General features: G+C 37.3%; 1 protein-coding gene across 2 annotated transcripts; it reads left to right on the plus strand.

Moving 5' to 3' along the window:
* Nucleotides 1-12745: 12745 nt before the first annotated feature.
* On the plus strand, nt 12746-14435 carry LOC141409552 (heat shock transcription factor, Y-linked-like). Of its 2 annotated transcripts, XM_074030623.1 has the most exons (3): nt 12882-12892; nt 12991-13258; nt 13743-14435. In XM_074030623.1, the coding sequence occupies exons 1-3, from the start codon at nt 12882-12884 to the stop codon at nt 14433-14435; spliced, it is 972 nt and encodes a 323-aa protein (XP_073886724.1). The 2 variants fall into 2 exon arrangements, with proteins under 2 accessions (XP_073886723.1, XP_073886724.1); XM_074030622.1 differs by having other exon boundaries at nt 12746-13258.
* The last annotated feature ends 878 nt before the right edge of the window (nt 14436-15313 follow it).

Below are 15313 nucleotides of genomic sequence, written 5' to 3' on the forward strand. Positions count from 1 at the left end.
TGACCAAGGTTAAAGGAGCGTTAGTCACCCGTAAGGCTATGGAACTGAAATAGGTAAATAAGAATTACATAAACAAGTTACATTTACAAGCCTAGGTTTACAGTTTAGCTATGGAATCTGGAAACTTGTACTGAGAGATATAATGGGGAGTCACCGCATTACAGGTGCACTACAGACATTTAAAAGAAATCTAAGTGATATGCTAATACAGGGAAGGGAGCTGCTATGAGTGAAACGCAAGGCAGCCCATAAATCAGAAGATCCCTTGTTCCTTCTACCTCTGAGATATCTAAGAAGCACCTCCTTGAAAGAACGGTAAACTCTTCTGAGGGGGTGCAGCTTGTTTTCGGAACTAGAAAGAGTTACATACTACAGTATATAGTAAAAAGTTGTGTGACAGTGTTTTATTTTCATGCATGCCACAAATTAGGCTTTGATAAAATGAATATAACAAAGCTAAAAAATCAAGATGTGTGTGTGTGTAAGGGTGGGGAGGGGCAGCGCTTCTCTTCACTGCTAAGGTTGGGGTACAGCAACACAATCACAGCTCAGGAGATGTTTTCACCTCAGTGTCCCAGGTAGCAGGGACTACTGGTGCAGATCATTACACTCAGCTAACTTTGTGTATCTTAATAGATTATCACCAAGTTGCTCAGGCTGGTTTTGAACTCCTGAAATCAAGTACTCTGCCTGCCTTGGCTCCCCAAAGTGCTAACACTACCAGTGTGAAGGACATTGCCCGGCCTAACTGAATGTTTCAAATCTAAAGAAAGACCCAGTGTGGCTGGTGACTTTTGTATGAGGCTGAATAGCTATATGATTACAAGTTTGAAAATGTACAGATATATAAAATATATATACACACACGTATATATGCATATGTATACATATACACATATATAAAGTTATATACTATATATGTATCTATGAGTATATCATATATATTTTTTCTTTCAGGGCTAGAAAGGGGTACTTTCTTGTCAGTGATGAAAATGTTCATTTGACAAGAAAAAATGCTTATCTGATGATGAGTAACGCTGATCTTTGCGATGATTATATTATACATAATCTCACGGAAAATATTACTCTAGAAACTAAAAGACATCATTGATGCAGTAATCTAATTTGAAAACTCTAATGAAGGAACTTTACGTGAATACCGAAAGTCAGTGAATGAAATGGCATTTTACCTTAGCAAGTGGCTGACACTACAGGCTCAAACCACCACACTTGAATATTGTTTTGCATTATTTGTGGAGACATGGTTTTGTCATGTTGCCCAAGCTTCTACAGTGATTTTTATTATGTGTGATGACAGCACCATAGTCAACTTTTTAAGGAAAAGGTTTAGAGATACATTGAAACGTTTATACAAATAAAATGATATGCTTGAGATTTGCTTCATTAGAGAACTGTTAAATCAAAAAGATGACTATATTTTAAAGTTCTGTTTATACAGAGAGTATAAATCTTCTTATAATAAGAAGTTAATTATACCTTAAGAGATGAAAGAATACATGGCCTGTCTTTGCTGGGACAATTTTAACCTCTTTCTATTGGGATAAGAATAGTAGAAATTAACAGGAAAGACCACTATAATATTACTATTGTTTAAATATTTATAATTTATTTGTTCTCATAGAATTCAGTGTCTTCTTGTCTGTATAATGCATTTTTGCGGTTTACATGATATAATTATGTGATGTATTGAGAATTATTACCAATCAATAAATATGGCTATTAAGAGTAGCTGTTGAAGGATTGAGAGCGTACACAGAAGCTCCAAATGTCACAATTTCCTTGTAGCTACAGAGCAAAATATAGTTGTTTTATGCATATGCAATGTGTCTCTATGCTTTGGTTTGCATCTGAGGTTTTTGATACAGAAATAAAAAATATCTGCTTCCTGTCCTGACAAAGTTCACCCATAGAAAAAGTAACTAGGCAGACATGTATGCCACAGTGAACGGCGGAGACAACATAAAGCACAAGCAGCAAAGCATAATGGTGGGGTCTTAATTGGAATGTTATATTCTGTCTTCCTCATTCGCTTCTTGCCAGTACCATCCTCCATCTCTATCTGTTTTAAGTTCCAAACCCTAGGGGAAAAAACAGCTACAGGATGAGGACTTAAATTCTAGCTTTTGGTCTAGTAGTGGCTTTTAACCAAACCACTACTGGACATCCAAGCCAAGAGTGGATATCCCATAAGGAGATTCTAGTAAAAGGAACTCTACCCAGATTGTAATGCCTGCATAGTGTGATCTACCAGATCTAGAAAGGCAGAAGAAGAAGGAAGAAGAAGAAGGAGGAGGAAAAGATGAAGAAGAAGAAGAAGAAGAAGAAGAAGAAGAAGAAGAAGAAGAAGAAGAAGAAGAAGAAGAAGAAGGAGAAGGAGAAGGAGAAGGAGAAGGAGAAGGAGAAGGAGAAGGAGAAGGAGAAGGAGAAGGAGAAGGAGAAGGAGAAGGAGAAGGAGGAGGAGGAGGAGGAGGAGGAGGAGGAGGAGGAGGAGGAGGAGGAGGAGGAGGAGGAGGAGGAAGAAGAAGAAGAAGAAGAAGAAGAAGAAGAAGAAGAAGAAGAAGAAGAAGAAGAAGAAGAGGAGGAGGAGGAGGAGGAGGAGGAAGAGGAACAGGAGAAGGAAGGAAGAAGGAAGGAAAAAGGAGAAGAAGGGGAGGAGGAGGAGGAGAAAGAGTAGTAGGGAGGAGGAGGAGGAAGAAGAGGAGGAGGAGGGTGGAGGAGGAGGGAGGAGGAGGGAGGAGGAGGAGGAGGGGAAGAAGGAATAAGTCTATATATGATAGGTGCTGAGATGCTGTTTGAAAGCCAAATTATTCCTGACCACTGAGGAAAAGAAATGTAGAAATTTTAGAACTGTTTACTACAATTAAAATATTCTAATTTCCTTCTTTAGTATGTATCAATATCTATGCAAAAAAGTAAAGGAAGGATAAACAGTTTCACTACAAACATTTTGCAAAATTCAAGTTTTCTATATTCACTTACTTAATTGCTACATCTTTAATATGTGATCTGCCAATAAAGCCTAAGATTTTGCTGTCTTATTATCAACCAAACACATTTTATTTTTGACCAGGTGATTTTATAACTTTAGCAGACTTATTGTAACTGTGAAATAGTGTAGATAACAGGTGCATGTCCCATTATCTGAAAACAATTTTTTTCTTGAACAGAACAATATTAATTTGAGATAAATACCCAGATAATCCTAAAAATAAACACAACTTGTATAACACAGATAGGATAACAGCTTAAAAAAATAGCATATTTTACATACAAGATGAGAACACACTCATTAAAAATAAATATTTTTTACTCTTGAAATTCTGAATTGCATTTACCATGTCATACAAATGTGATTTTATCAATTGTGCTTTGAAAGCAAAGAAAAAATAGTAAACATTGTCAAGTGAAATTTCAAGTTATTAGATAGTGAGCACGACAAATGTGCCAGTCATAGTATCTCAGACATTCTAATCACATCATCGAAATGCAGTCCTGACAAAATCTCGTGAAAGTACTGTAATGTCAGGAAGAGAAACAGTACCTGGTATCAGAATATTAAAAACAAATAAATAATTAAAAGTTACCTCACACTTTTGTTTCTCATCTTTGAACAATCATGGTCTACCTCACCACGTGTGTTTTCAGTTGTTAGAAATACTGTTTCTGATGACTGAGATTATGTACAGTTGTTCGATCACACAATTTATGTGATTAGTAGTGCCAGCTTCTTTGGGTCCCCAGGTCATTTTTGTGGGCAGAGTCCAATTGGGGGCAGATATTCCTAGTAACTGACTGTTTGTCAACCTGAGAGAAGAAGAAATATACTTATGCTACAAAAATGATGATTCTGTCCATTGTGCTTCTAATCAGGCTGGGAAGTTCATTTTATCAGGCTAACACAGCAATTTTGAAATAACACTTTAAACTTTCATATCATCAGCAACGTGATCCAATATACCAGTCATTAACTAGAGATATCTTAAGTCCGTGTTTTTAATGGCATTGCTTCTGTAACAGTTTTCTTTGAAAAATGTTATATACTATGGTAAAGTATTAAATTTTCATAGGCTAACACACACTTAACTTTAACCATTGTGAGTTTACTGATTAAAAAACCTTTGTACTTAAAATAAGTGTATTCAATACACGGTCATCAGAAATTTACATGAATAGAAGAACATTAGCGTTTTCTCAGTGTAAATTGAGCACTTCATAAGAAATATTGTTCTGAAACCTAGTAACTATAAGCTTCACATAAATATCTTTTTCTCATTAAATAGTGATGATTGCTTTATATTTCTTTAATTGTGAGATTAAGTCACTTAGGGAGTATATTTAAAATACCTGTGAGAACTGGAAATGCTTCTCTATTTTGTGAAACCGAATACAGCTTACACATCAATCCATCTTATATGTGGATGGCACAAATTACAGCACATCGAACTGTTATGCAGCTGAAAAAAAAACAGAAATGACAGATCTCCATATATTGATGGGTGTGTGACTAAGTAAAAACAAACAATCAAGAAGAAGAAGAAGGAGGAGGAGGAGGGGAGGAGGAGGAGGAGGAGGTGGAGGAGGAGGAGGAGGAGGAGGAGGAGGAGGAGGAGGAGGAGGAGAAGGAGGAGGAGAAAGATTCAAAAAATATCTCTGGACCAGAAATACAATATTGGTGGCAAGTTAAAGTCATTTTCTCAGTGCCAGAATACGTTATTGACATAGACACAGGTAGGTCTGGCAGAACTGCACATTTGCTTCCTGACCCGTAGGATGAAGTTACTATAATGGGAAAAGTCAAATGGAAGCCATTTGAGCTGCCTCTACCTGGAAATATAGTAGATCAAAAACAATATCACAGCCCCGGAGAGATTGCAATGATTAGTACCACCGCTAAGGACTTGAAAGACACAGAGTTGGTCATTGCCAGCACATCTGAATGCAACTCTCCTATTTAATCTGTGCAGAAGACAAGTGGATCTTGGAGAATGACAGGAGATTTTCGTAAGCTTGACCGTGTGGTGACTCGAATTGCAGCTGCTGTACCAAATGTGGTTTTATTGCTTGAGCAAATTAATATCTCTCCTGGTATCTGGTATGCAGCCGTTGACTTGGCGAATGCCTTTTTCTTCATTCCTGTCCATGAGACCCACCAGAGGCAATTTGCCTTCACCTGACTATACTGGCAATATGCCTTTACTCTCCTACCTCAGGGGTATGCCAACTCTCTACCTTTGTGTGTTAAAATTATTCAGAGAGACCTTGATCGCTTTTGGCTGCTGCAAGATATCACACTTGTCCATTGTCCATTGCATTGATGATATTATGCAGATTTGCTCCAGTGAGCAAGAAGCAGGAAACCCACTGGACTTCTTGGTGAGGCACGTTTATACCACATTATAGGAAAGAAATCTGGCTAAGATTCAGCGACCTTCTACCTGAGTAAAATTTCTTGGGGTTCAGCCTGTTGACATATTCCTTCTAAGGTAAAGAAAAATTTGCTGTATTTGGCCCCTCATACAAACAAAAAAGTGGGCAACAACGTCTAGTGGGTTTCTTTGGGTGTTGGAGAAAACACAGTCCTTAGGCGGGGTTTTTACTCTCCCCCATTTATTGAGTGACTTAAGAGGCTACCAGATTTCAGTAGTGTCCAGAACATGAGAGAGTTCTGCAGCAGGTCCAGGCAAGCTTTTCTGACACTTGGGCCATATGACTCAGAAGATCTAATGGTGATTGAGGTGTCAGTGGTAGATAGGGGTGCTCTTTGGAGTCTAATGCCAGGTTCCCCCAGGTGAATCACAGCATAGCTCTCTAGGATTTTGAAGCAATGCTCTGCCAGCTTCTGCAGATAAGCACTCCCCATTTGAGAGAGGGCTCTTGGCCTGTTACTGGGTTTGGTGTTAACTGAACGCTTGTCTGTAGGTCATGAAGTCACCAAGTGAACTGAAATACCTATCACAAACTGGGTGCTTTCTGACCCACCTAGCCATGAAGTGGGTTGTCCATAGCAGTAGTTCATCATCAAATGGAAGTGGTATATATGTGTCCAGTCTCAAGCCATTCCTGAAGGCACAAGTACGTTACATGTGTAAGTGGCTCAAGTGCCCATGGTCTCCAGTCCTGCCACCCTGCCTTCTCTCGTCCAACCTGCACAGATGGTCTTTTGGATAGTTCTTTATGATCAGCTGACAGAATTAGAGAAGTCTATGGCCTGGCTGCAGATGGCTCTGAACAATATATGCAGCCACCACCCAAAAATGAATGGCTGCAATACTACAGCTTTTTTCTGAGATATCCCTGAAGGACACTGGTGAAGGGACATCTTCTCAGTGGACAGAACTTCAAGGGGAAATGTCAAGACATGCGATGATATACTTGTTCATGGGCCATAGCCAGTGGTTTGGCTGAATGATCAGGAACTCAGAAGAAGCATTATCAATAAATAGGTGGCAAAGTAGTTTGAGAGAGACTCATATACATGGGTCTCTCTGAGTGGTCAAAAACTGCGAGGATATTTATATTTCCTGGGAGTGCTCAACAATGGTGACCCCAGAAGAGGAGAAATTCAATAAGCAAATGGGTAGAATAAACCATCCTCTGGATACCACGCAGTCTCTCTCCCGAGCCACTCCTGTCATCGATGGCCCAGTGGACCCATAATCAAAGTGGCCATGATGGCAGGGATGCATATTATGCATGACTTCAGTGAAATGGACTTTTACTCACCAAGGCTGACCTGGCTATGCCCACTGCTGACTGCCCAATTTGCCAGCAACAGAGACCAACACTGATCTATCGTTATGGCACCATTTCTCAGGGCGCTTACCCTGGATATGGGTTCACCTATTCTGCATGCAATGCTTCTGCCAAGACTAATCATCTGTGGACTCACTAAATGCCTCATCCACCATCAGAGCATTCCACACAGCATTCCCTCAGACCAAAGCACTCACCTTATGGATACAGAAGTGTGGCAGTGGGCACCTGCTTATGGAATTTACTGGTCTTATCATGTTTCCCATCATCCTAAAGCAGCTGGATTAATAGAATGGTGAAATGGCCTTTTAAAGTTACAATTACAATACCATCTATGTGACAAGACTTTGCAAACCTGGGACAAAGTTCTCCAGAAGGTAACGTATGTTCTGAATCAATGTCCGTCATATAGTGCTTTCTGCCGTAGCCGGAATTAATGGGTACAGAAATCAAGGGGTAGAAGTGAAAATGTCCTCACCCATCATTACCCCTAGTGATCCATTAGCAAAATGTTTGCTTCCTGTTTCCATGACATTATGTTCCCCTGGCTTAGAGGTCTTAGTTTCAGAGGGAGAAATGCTGCCACCAGGAGACACAATGACAATTCCATTAAAGTGACAGTGAAGATTGCCCCCTTGGCATTTTGGGGTACTCCTACCATTCAGGCAATAGGCTAAGAAGGGGGTGTGAGTGTTGGCTGTGGTGATTCACCTGGGTTATCAAGATAAAATCAGACTACTACTCCAAAACGGAGGTATGGAAGAGTAAGCATAGAACACAGGAGATCCATTAGGGTTCCTGACAGTTCTTAAATGCCCTGAGATTAAGGTCAGTGGAAAACTATAACAGCCTAATTTGGCAGGACTGTAAATTATCCAGACTCTTCAGGAATTAAGTTTTGGGTTACACCTCCAGAAAAAAAAAGGAGGAAGGAAGGAAAGAAGGAAGGAAGGAAGGAAGGAAGGAAGGAAGGAAGGAAGGAAGGAAGGAGGCAGGGAGGGAGGGAGGGAGGGAGAGAAGGAAGGAAAGGGAAAGGGAGAGAGAGATAGAGAAAGAAAGAAAGGAAGAAGGAAAGAAGGAAAGAAAGAAAGGAAAGAAAGAAAGAAAGAAAGAAAGAAAGAAAGAAAGAAAGAAAGAAAGAAAGAAAGAAAGAAAGAGAAAGGAAGGAAGGAAGGAAGGAGGGAGGAAGGGAGTGGCAAAAGAAAATAACTGAAAGGAAAGAAAAGAAAGGAAAGGAAAGTAGAGAAGAGAAAGGAAAAGAAAAGAGCGTGAGGAAGGAAAGAAAAAAGAAAAGAACAGAAAGAAAAGGAAAGAAAACAGAGGAAGAATAGAAGGAAGAAAGGATAGAAGAAAATGAAAGAACAGAAGTGAGAAGGAAAGAAAAGGAAAGAAAGTAAAAGAGAGAGGAACAAAGGAAGGAAAGAAAAAAGAAAAGAACAGAATAGAAAGAAAAGAGAAGGAAAGAAAATAAATGAGAGAGGAATAAAGGAAGTAATGAAAGAAGAAAAGAGAAATCAAAAGGAAAGAAAGAAAAGAGGAACAAAGGAAAGAAAGAGGAGAAATAAGAATAGAAAGAAAAGAGAAGGAAAGAAAAAAAAAGAAATGAAAAAGAAAGGAATGGAAAGAAAAGAGGAAGGAAGGAAGGAAAGAAGGAAGGAAGGAGGGAAGGAAGGAAAGAGATTAAGGAATCCCTACTGAAGTGCTTGCTGAAAGCAAAGAGAACACATAAAGCTTGGTAGAAGAAGGTAGACATCAACACCAGTTACAACCACGTGACCAGCTACAGAAATGAGGACTTTAATTGTCTTAAGTAGTTCCTACTTTTGTGAAAAAAATAGTTTGTATGTGTATACACATGTAATAATATCTTCATCCTTTTTCTTTTTCTTTATCATGTGACATAAGATTTGTTGATGACAAATCAGCATTTGAGTATTGTTAACTTCACATAATAGTGTTTGGCTTTCGGATTGGTGAATTACTGATTGTAGTAAAGATAGTTGTATTGTGTTAGGTGTAATTATGATGTTATCATTGTATTTACTTGAGATTAGGTATGATCTTAGGAGATGTGTATGGGTTGAAGTTGTCAAGGGGTGGATTTGTGATGGTTAATACTGAGTGTCGACTTCATTTGATTGAAGTATACATGGTATTAACCGTGGGTGCGTCTGTTGGATATTTTCCCCAAAACAATTAATCTTTCAAGCAGTGACCTGGGGAAGGCAGATTCACCTTAATCTGGTGGGCACAATCTAATCAGCTTTTAGCAAATATAAATCAGGCAGAAAAGTGTAAATTGGTGAGATGGGCCTAGCCTCCAAGCCAATGTTAACTACCATGTAGTTGCTAGCTGCTAAAGTTCACAAATGAATTTTTAAATCAAATATGAAAGATTTTACACTGTATGAATTCCCTCCTTTTTGGATTCATCTTAACATTTCCACATACATTTTTCTATTACAGCTGTTTCCTCATTCACTTGCTTTATTTTCTCTTAGTGGCTAATGTAAATTTTTGTGAATGTATTTATTTCTGGTTAATTTAGAACATGACAGAGCATCAGTAATTCTGATCAAAGATTCCCACTATAAAAGTCTTCTATCAAATACAATTTTAAAACAGTAGAAGATACTTGAGTATTAATTCTACTCAAAAAGAAAAGAGAAGAGAGAGTGAGGAAGGAAAGAAAAAAGAAAAGAACAGAAAGAAAAGACAAGGAAAGAAAACAGAAAAAAGAAAACTTTAACAAATCAAGACTTCTCTAACACCGACTATATTCCTTGAAATCTTTATTTTCATTTGGCTTGGTTATTAAAATGCCTTAGCAAATTTTATGTCATAAGACACATCTAATATTTGCCTTAGGACAAATATTATGCCCAATGTGTATGCATAATGTAGGGCATCAATCTGCATGTGTGCATGTCTTTTCTATATGCCTTCCTGCTGTAGTCAAGCTTAGTTCTATTCCAAAAGCCATTCATTGCGTTTTCTTTATTGGCACCCCGAAAATAGAGGCTGCCTAGGGTTTTATTTTGTTATATTACTGTTTCATGGAAATATTTAAAAAGTAATGAGAAAGAATAGGGGAGAAAAAGAAATGTATGGTTTACTTTCTAATCATAAATTAACTGAACTGACTTCACTTTATTAACACACACCATAACTTGAATCAACTGAACTTCACAAAATGTTCTTAAAACTCTTCTGATTTACAGAAACCAAAGACTGACTTAAGTAATATTGAAAATATGAAATCACAATAGCAAAGACTTGGAATCAACCCGAATGTCCATCAGTGACAGACTGGATTTAGAAAATGTGGTACATACACACCATGGAATACTATGCAGCCATAAAAAAGGATGAGTTCATGTCCTTTGTAGGGACATGGATGCAACTGGAAACCATCATTTTCAGCAAACTATCCCAAGAACAGAAAACCAAACACCGCATGTTCTCACTCATAGGTGGGAATTGAACAATGAGATCACTTGGACTCTGGAAGGGGGACATCACACACCAGGGCCTATTATGGGGAGGGGGGAGAGGGGAGGGGTGGCATTGGGAGTTATACCTGATGTAAATGACGAGTTGATGGGTGCTGACGAGTTGATGGGTGCAGCACACCAACATGGCACAAGTATACATATGTAACAAACCTGCACGTTGTGCACATGTATACTAGAACTTAAAGTATGATAATAACAAAAAAGAAGAAGAAGAAAATATAAAATCAAAGTGTGTGTGTTTTTTTTTTAATTTTTTTCTGGAAAGATGGTTTAGCACTGTTAATTTCTCAAAGAGAGGACTGAGACTCTAGATTTTAAGATATTTAGCAGCATTTCTAGCCTCTCCGGGCTAGATGCTAGTAAGAGCCTTACCAATTCCACTTCCAGTCATGAACAAGGCCCAGGGTAAAGTTAGGCAAAATCTACTGACCTATAGAAAGCCTAGCCAGTCACATGGACTGTCTGTTACCTCTATGAACTCATTGTCTACAACTGTTTCCCTTCCCACATTCTGCTCTAGCCACAGTAACCTGGCTGTTTTTCAAACAATTTGAGCAGGCTTCTGGTGGGGGTCATTACACTTGTCGAACTTGATGCATGCTTACATGATTATTCCCATACTGTTTTATTTAGATATTTACTTCAAAGTCACTTTGGAGACAAATTATTGTATGCTTCTTTCACTTGAAACCAAGATGTACTCACAATAGAGAATTTTGCCTCATGCGTTTTATATGAAATTGACTGTATCAATTAATACAAAGAAAACAAAAAACTTTATGGTATAACCACTAAAGCAAAAAAAAATAGTAATGTCTATAAACCGAAATTAAAAATGTAACATTTAATGTCAGCATTTGAAACAACATTTTCATGGGACAAAAATGTAGATCTTGTAAATAAAAGCAAACTCTGAGATTAGAAAAAAAATATTTTTTTATTTTTATTTATTTTATTTTATTTTTGGATGATTTATTTTTATTTCTTTATTTTATTTTATTTATTATTATTATTATTATACTTTAAGTTGTAGGGTACAAATAGCGCTTCACAAATAAAACTGACACCAAAACTACAGAGCAGGCAGGGTCAAACCATTCAGAGAAACCTCAAGCCAATCAAAAACTCTCTACAGCCAGGAAAATAATATTTCACATCAACCAAGCAAACACTTAATCAAGAGAGACAACTTTATAATTGCAAATTGTCTGGATTGCCATACTGCCTCCTGGACACAGTATCAATGCCAAGGAGTTAGGATTTTAATACGTCAGCTTTCAACCATGAACACACAAAAAAGTTTACTGTAAATGGGGCGTGGTTATTTTGCTCAATACTAAAATTACTTCATAAATTCAAGTCCTGTTTGATGATGATACCATTATTTGCAGGACAGAAAGATTACTCCTTACGAAATCTTTTTCTAAAATAGAGATTTGGCCCGTGGAGCCAAATACATGTAATTTCCTGCTTAGACACACATACATGTTTACTTTTCTTTAAATATTTGCTTGTTGTTACTATTTTTATTTTTATTTTTTATCTTTTTACATCTCTCACTCTTTGGGTTCTCTTTACAAGGAAATCACGTGTGTTTAAAATCTCTTTCATCATTACCTTTTGTCAGATAGTTACAGACATTCCAAATAAAGTCATTTTTTATTTTTCTGATATGACTGAAAAAATGTTTTGAAGAGATATGCATATAAATAACTTCTTATTCTGAAACATAATCAGTTAGTTTTATTCAATTTTTTTCCTTAATTTTTCAAGGTAAGTTTCACATAATATAAAATTACATTTCAGTATACAATTCAATGGAAGTTAATCTGTTTATGATGTTGTACAATCATCATCTATCTCTAGTTCCTAAATATTTCTATCACATAACACGAAACACCGTACCTACTGAAGAGTTCTTTTAATTTCCCAGCCCCTGACAACCAGTGGCCATGACTTTTTACCACATGGGTTTTGCACTGCATCAGTTTTCAATCCAACATGCCAAAGTGATAGAAGTTTTAAAATCGTTCATTGTTCTTTTTCTTTTTCATTTTGCAATTACCAGGCCTTAATCTCCTCTCACCAGTCTAGTAAGAGTGTGTGTGTGAGGGAGAAAATTACATTTATTTCAGGGATTGAGGATATTATTTTCTTATTTATTTATATGCTGTTGCAGAGATGAGATTTTTGCATCTTACACTGTGTACGTGAGCAGTCTAGATTTTATTTTCACTGGTTACATTTCTCAGACTGGGAAGGAAACATTTTGGGCCAGATTTTTGTTGGTTGCTAGGAGACCAAAGCCCTCTTGTGATGTCATTGCTACTCAGCTTGGGAACCATGGTGATGGTCTAGATTATTTTACCTGCCTAGGACTCCTGAAGTAGCATTTGAAGCTGCAATCTCAAAAACCATGCAGGCTGGAACAGCGGCTAAAGAAATATTTATTTGAGATGGAACATGGTTCTTCAGAAACTCAAGGTTTTTCTCCCAAAGATGAATTAACTGTTTCAGAAGCCTCCACTAGGTCTCCATTGTGTGAGCACACATTCTCTGGGGACTCAGACTTAAGGTCAATGATTGAAGAAAATGCTTTTCAGGTTTTGTCGCAAGGATTCTTGTTAAAAAGGCCATGTTACACAGTTTGTGTCTCTGAGCCAGATAAAGATAATGATTTTTTTTCTCTGACCTTTCCCAGGAAACTTTGGAAAATAGTTGAAAGTGACCAATTCAAGTCTGTTTCATGGGATGAGAATGGAACTTGCATAATGATTAATGAAGAACTCTTCAAGAAAGAAATTTTGGAAAGAAAGCATCCTTACAGAATATTTCAAACTGACAGTATCAGAAGCTTTGTTCGACAGCTCAACATTTATGGATTTAGTAAAATTCGACAGAATTTTCAAAGATCTGCCTTTCTACCCACCTTTCTGGCTGAAGAGAAAGAATCCTCTGTCTTAACCAAGGTACTTAACATATTTCAGTTACCAATTTACATAGAGTATATAGGTAATTTTACTTTGTACATCAGTAAATACGTTAATACATGCAGTATGACAAGATTTTGAAAATTATGTAAAATATTAATGTAAAAATTATTTAATTTTTTTTAAATTATTGAGTTTCGCTTGAGCATTAAACTTTCAAGGTTTTAAGAAATGTTGGTAACAATTTTGAATCTTACCACTGAACTCCAAATAAATGTACCAAAGCCACTTAATGAAATGTTGCTATTAATATATAACATGTTTTCCCTTGAGGGCTTAACAGCTTGAGTGCTTTTTTCCAAAAAGCACATTTGTAAAAATAGTAAACAATGTTCATGAATTATTTGATGACAGTAAGTTTGTGTGATGAAGCAGAAATCTGAAATTTATTGCGTTACGTTTGTTATTGTCACTTGTCCCTTGGTTTAAAGTGGCACTGAATTACATTTTTCTTTTGTTTTAGTTAAAGTGCTATTATAATCCACATTTCAAACGTGGCTGTCCCCAACTTTTAGTAAGAGTGAAAAGAAGAATTGATGTTAAAAATGCTTCACTTACACCTACTTTATTCCATGAAGATTTCAACCAGAAGCATTTTAGAGCAGGGGCTAACATGGAGAATCATAATCCTGCCTTAGCTGCCGAAGTTAGTGAAGAAAGTTTATTTGCAACCTCTACAAATTTAAATATGTCTCTAACAAGGGAATCTTCTGTCGGAAAGATAATTGCTAGTTCATCTGACCCAATTATAAGTGGTTTCCTTCCTCCTTCACGTTCAACCTCAATTGGACCATCAGAGCAAAGTGCAACAGATCAACGTGCCATTTTAAATCAATTGAGCACTATTCATATGCACTCTCATAGCACATACATGCAAGCAAGGGGCCGCATTGTGAATTTTATTACAACCACAACTTCTCAATACCACATAATATCTCCCTTTCAAAACTGTTTTTTGGGGCTGACACTAGAATCACCTGCTGTTCCAACAAGATATCCTGTGGTATCAGTCAATCAGGCTCCACATCCTAACCTGCTACCAGCAGGCAACCGGTGGTTGCAAATGTCTACGATAGCTGATATATCATCTAGCCCTCTTTCCAGGCCAGCTACTCAACCATCACCACTGGACAAATATCACACTAATTACAACTGATCTTCCATTAAAACTGTACCAAATTATGCGTGACAACAGAGACTAACATTTACATTGACCAAAAACATAATAATAATAATAAAGATTTCCGCAATTATCTTATTGAGCAATAAAATTGCATGTTTACTTTTATGTTTGCTTTTTTTATTTATGAAAGTATAGTTAAGAGTAAAATGGTGTTTTGTTTCAGTGGCAGGCTATTGTACTACTTTTTATAAATATATATATGGATCATTTGAAAGGAAATGTTTGATGTGTCTTTGTAAGTTCCCTAGTTTAGTTCTCTGAAGAGGAAGAAACAATAGTCTTTGGGTTCATTTGCTGTTGAAACAACACAATACCACTGCCTGGGTAATTTGTCAAAAGACTTATTTTGCTTATGGTTCTGGAGGCAGGGAAGTCCAAAGGGCTGCATCTGATGAGATCTTCTTTGTATGTTACAACATGGCAGGATGGCCCCATACGATGAAGGACATGCAATGAACAGAAATTCGGGGTAAAACTCATCCTTTGACCCAAAGCCCACCCACACAACACCTAACTTATGCTCCAGATAATACTCTCTGTCATGAGGTTGCACCCAAATGGCTAAGCACCTCTTAAAAGTCCCACCTGTCAACACTATCACAATGGACACAGAATTTCAACCTGAAAATTGGAGGGACATACCAAACGATGACAGCAGGCAAGGGAAGAGAAGTAACTGGAGTTGGGAAAAAGAATAAGTGACTTCTCAATTAATCTGGCATAAATAAAATGAAGGCATAAATTTGGATGGCACAAAGGGAATAAACGCTCACATAAACACACAAAGACACATACATACAGACAGAAAATTTAGAGAAAGGTTAACACACACTATATACTTCAGTATTTTC

The sequence above is a fragment of the Macaca fascicularis genome, chromosome Y (assembly GCF_037993035.2).
Source record: "Macaca fascicularis isolate 582-1 chromosome Y, T2T-MFA8v1.1".
Taxonomy (NCBI): domain Eukaryota; kingdom Metazoa; phylum Chordata; class Mammalia; order Primates; family Cercopithecidae; genus Macaca; species Macaca fascicularis.

Coding starts and splice junctions, on each gene's coding strand:
- LOC141409552 (XM_074030622.1), top strand. CDS start 12,746: ATGGAACATGGTTCTTCAGAAACTCAAGGTTTTTCTCCCAAAGATGAA. Junction 13,259..13,742: donor AATCCTCTGTCTTAACCAAG/GTACTTAACATA, acceptor CTTTTGTTTTAG/TTAAAGTGCTATTATAATCC.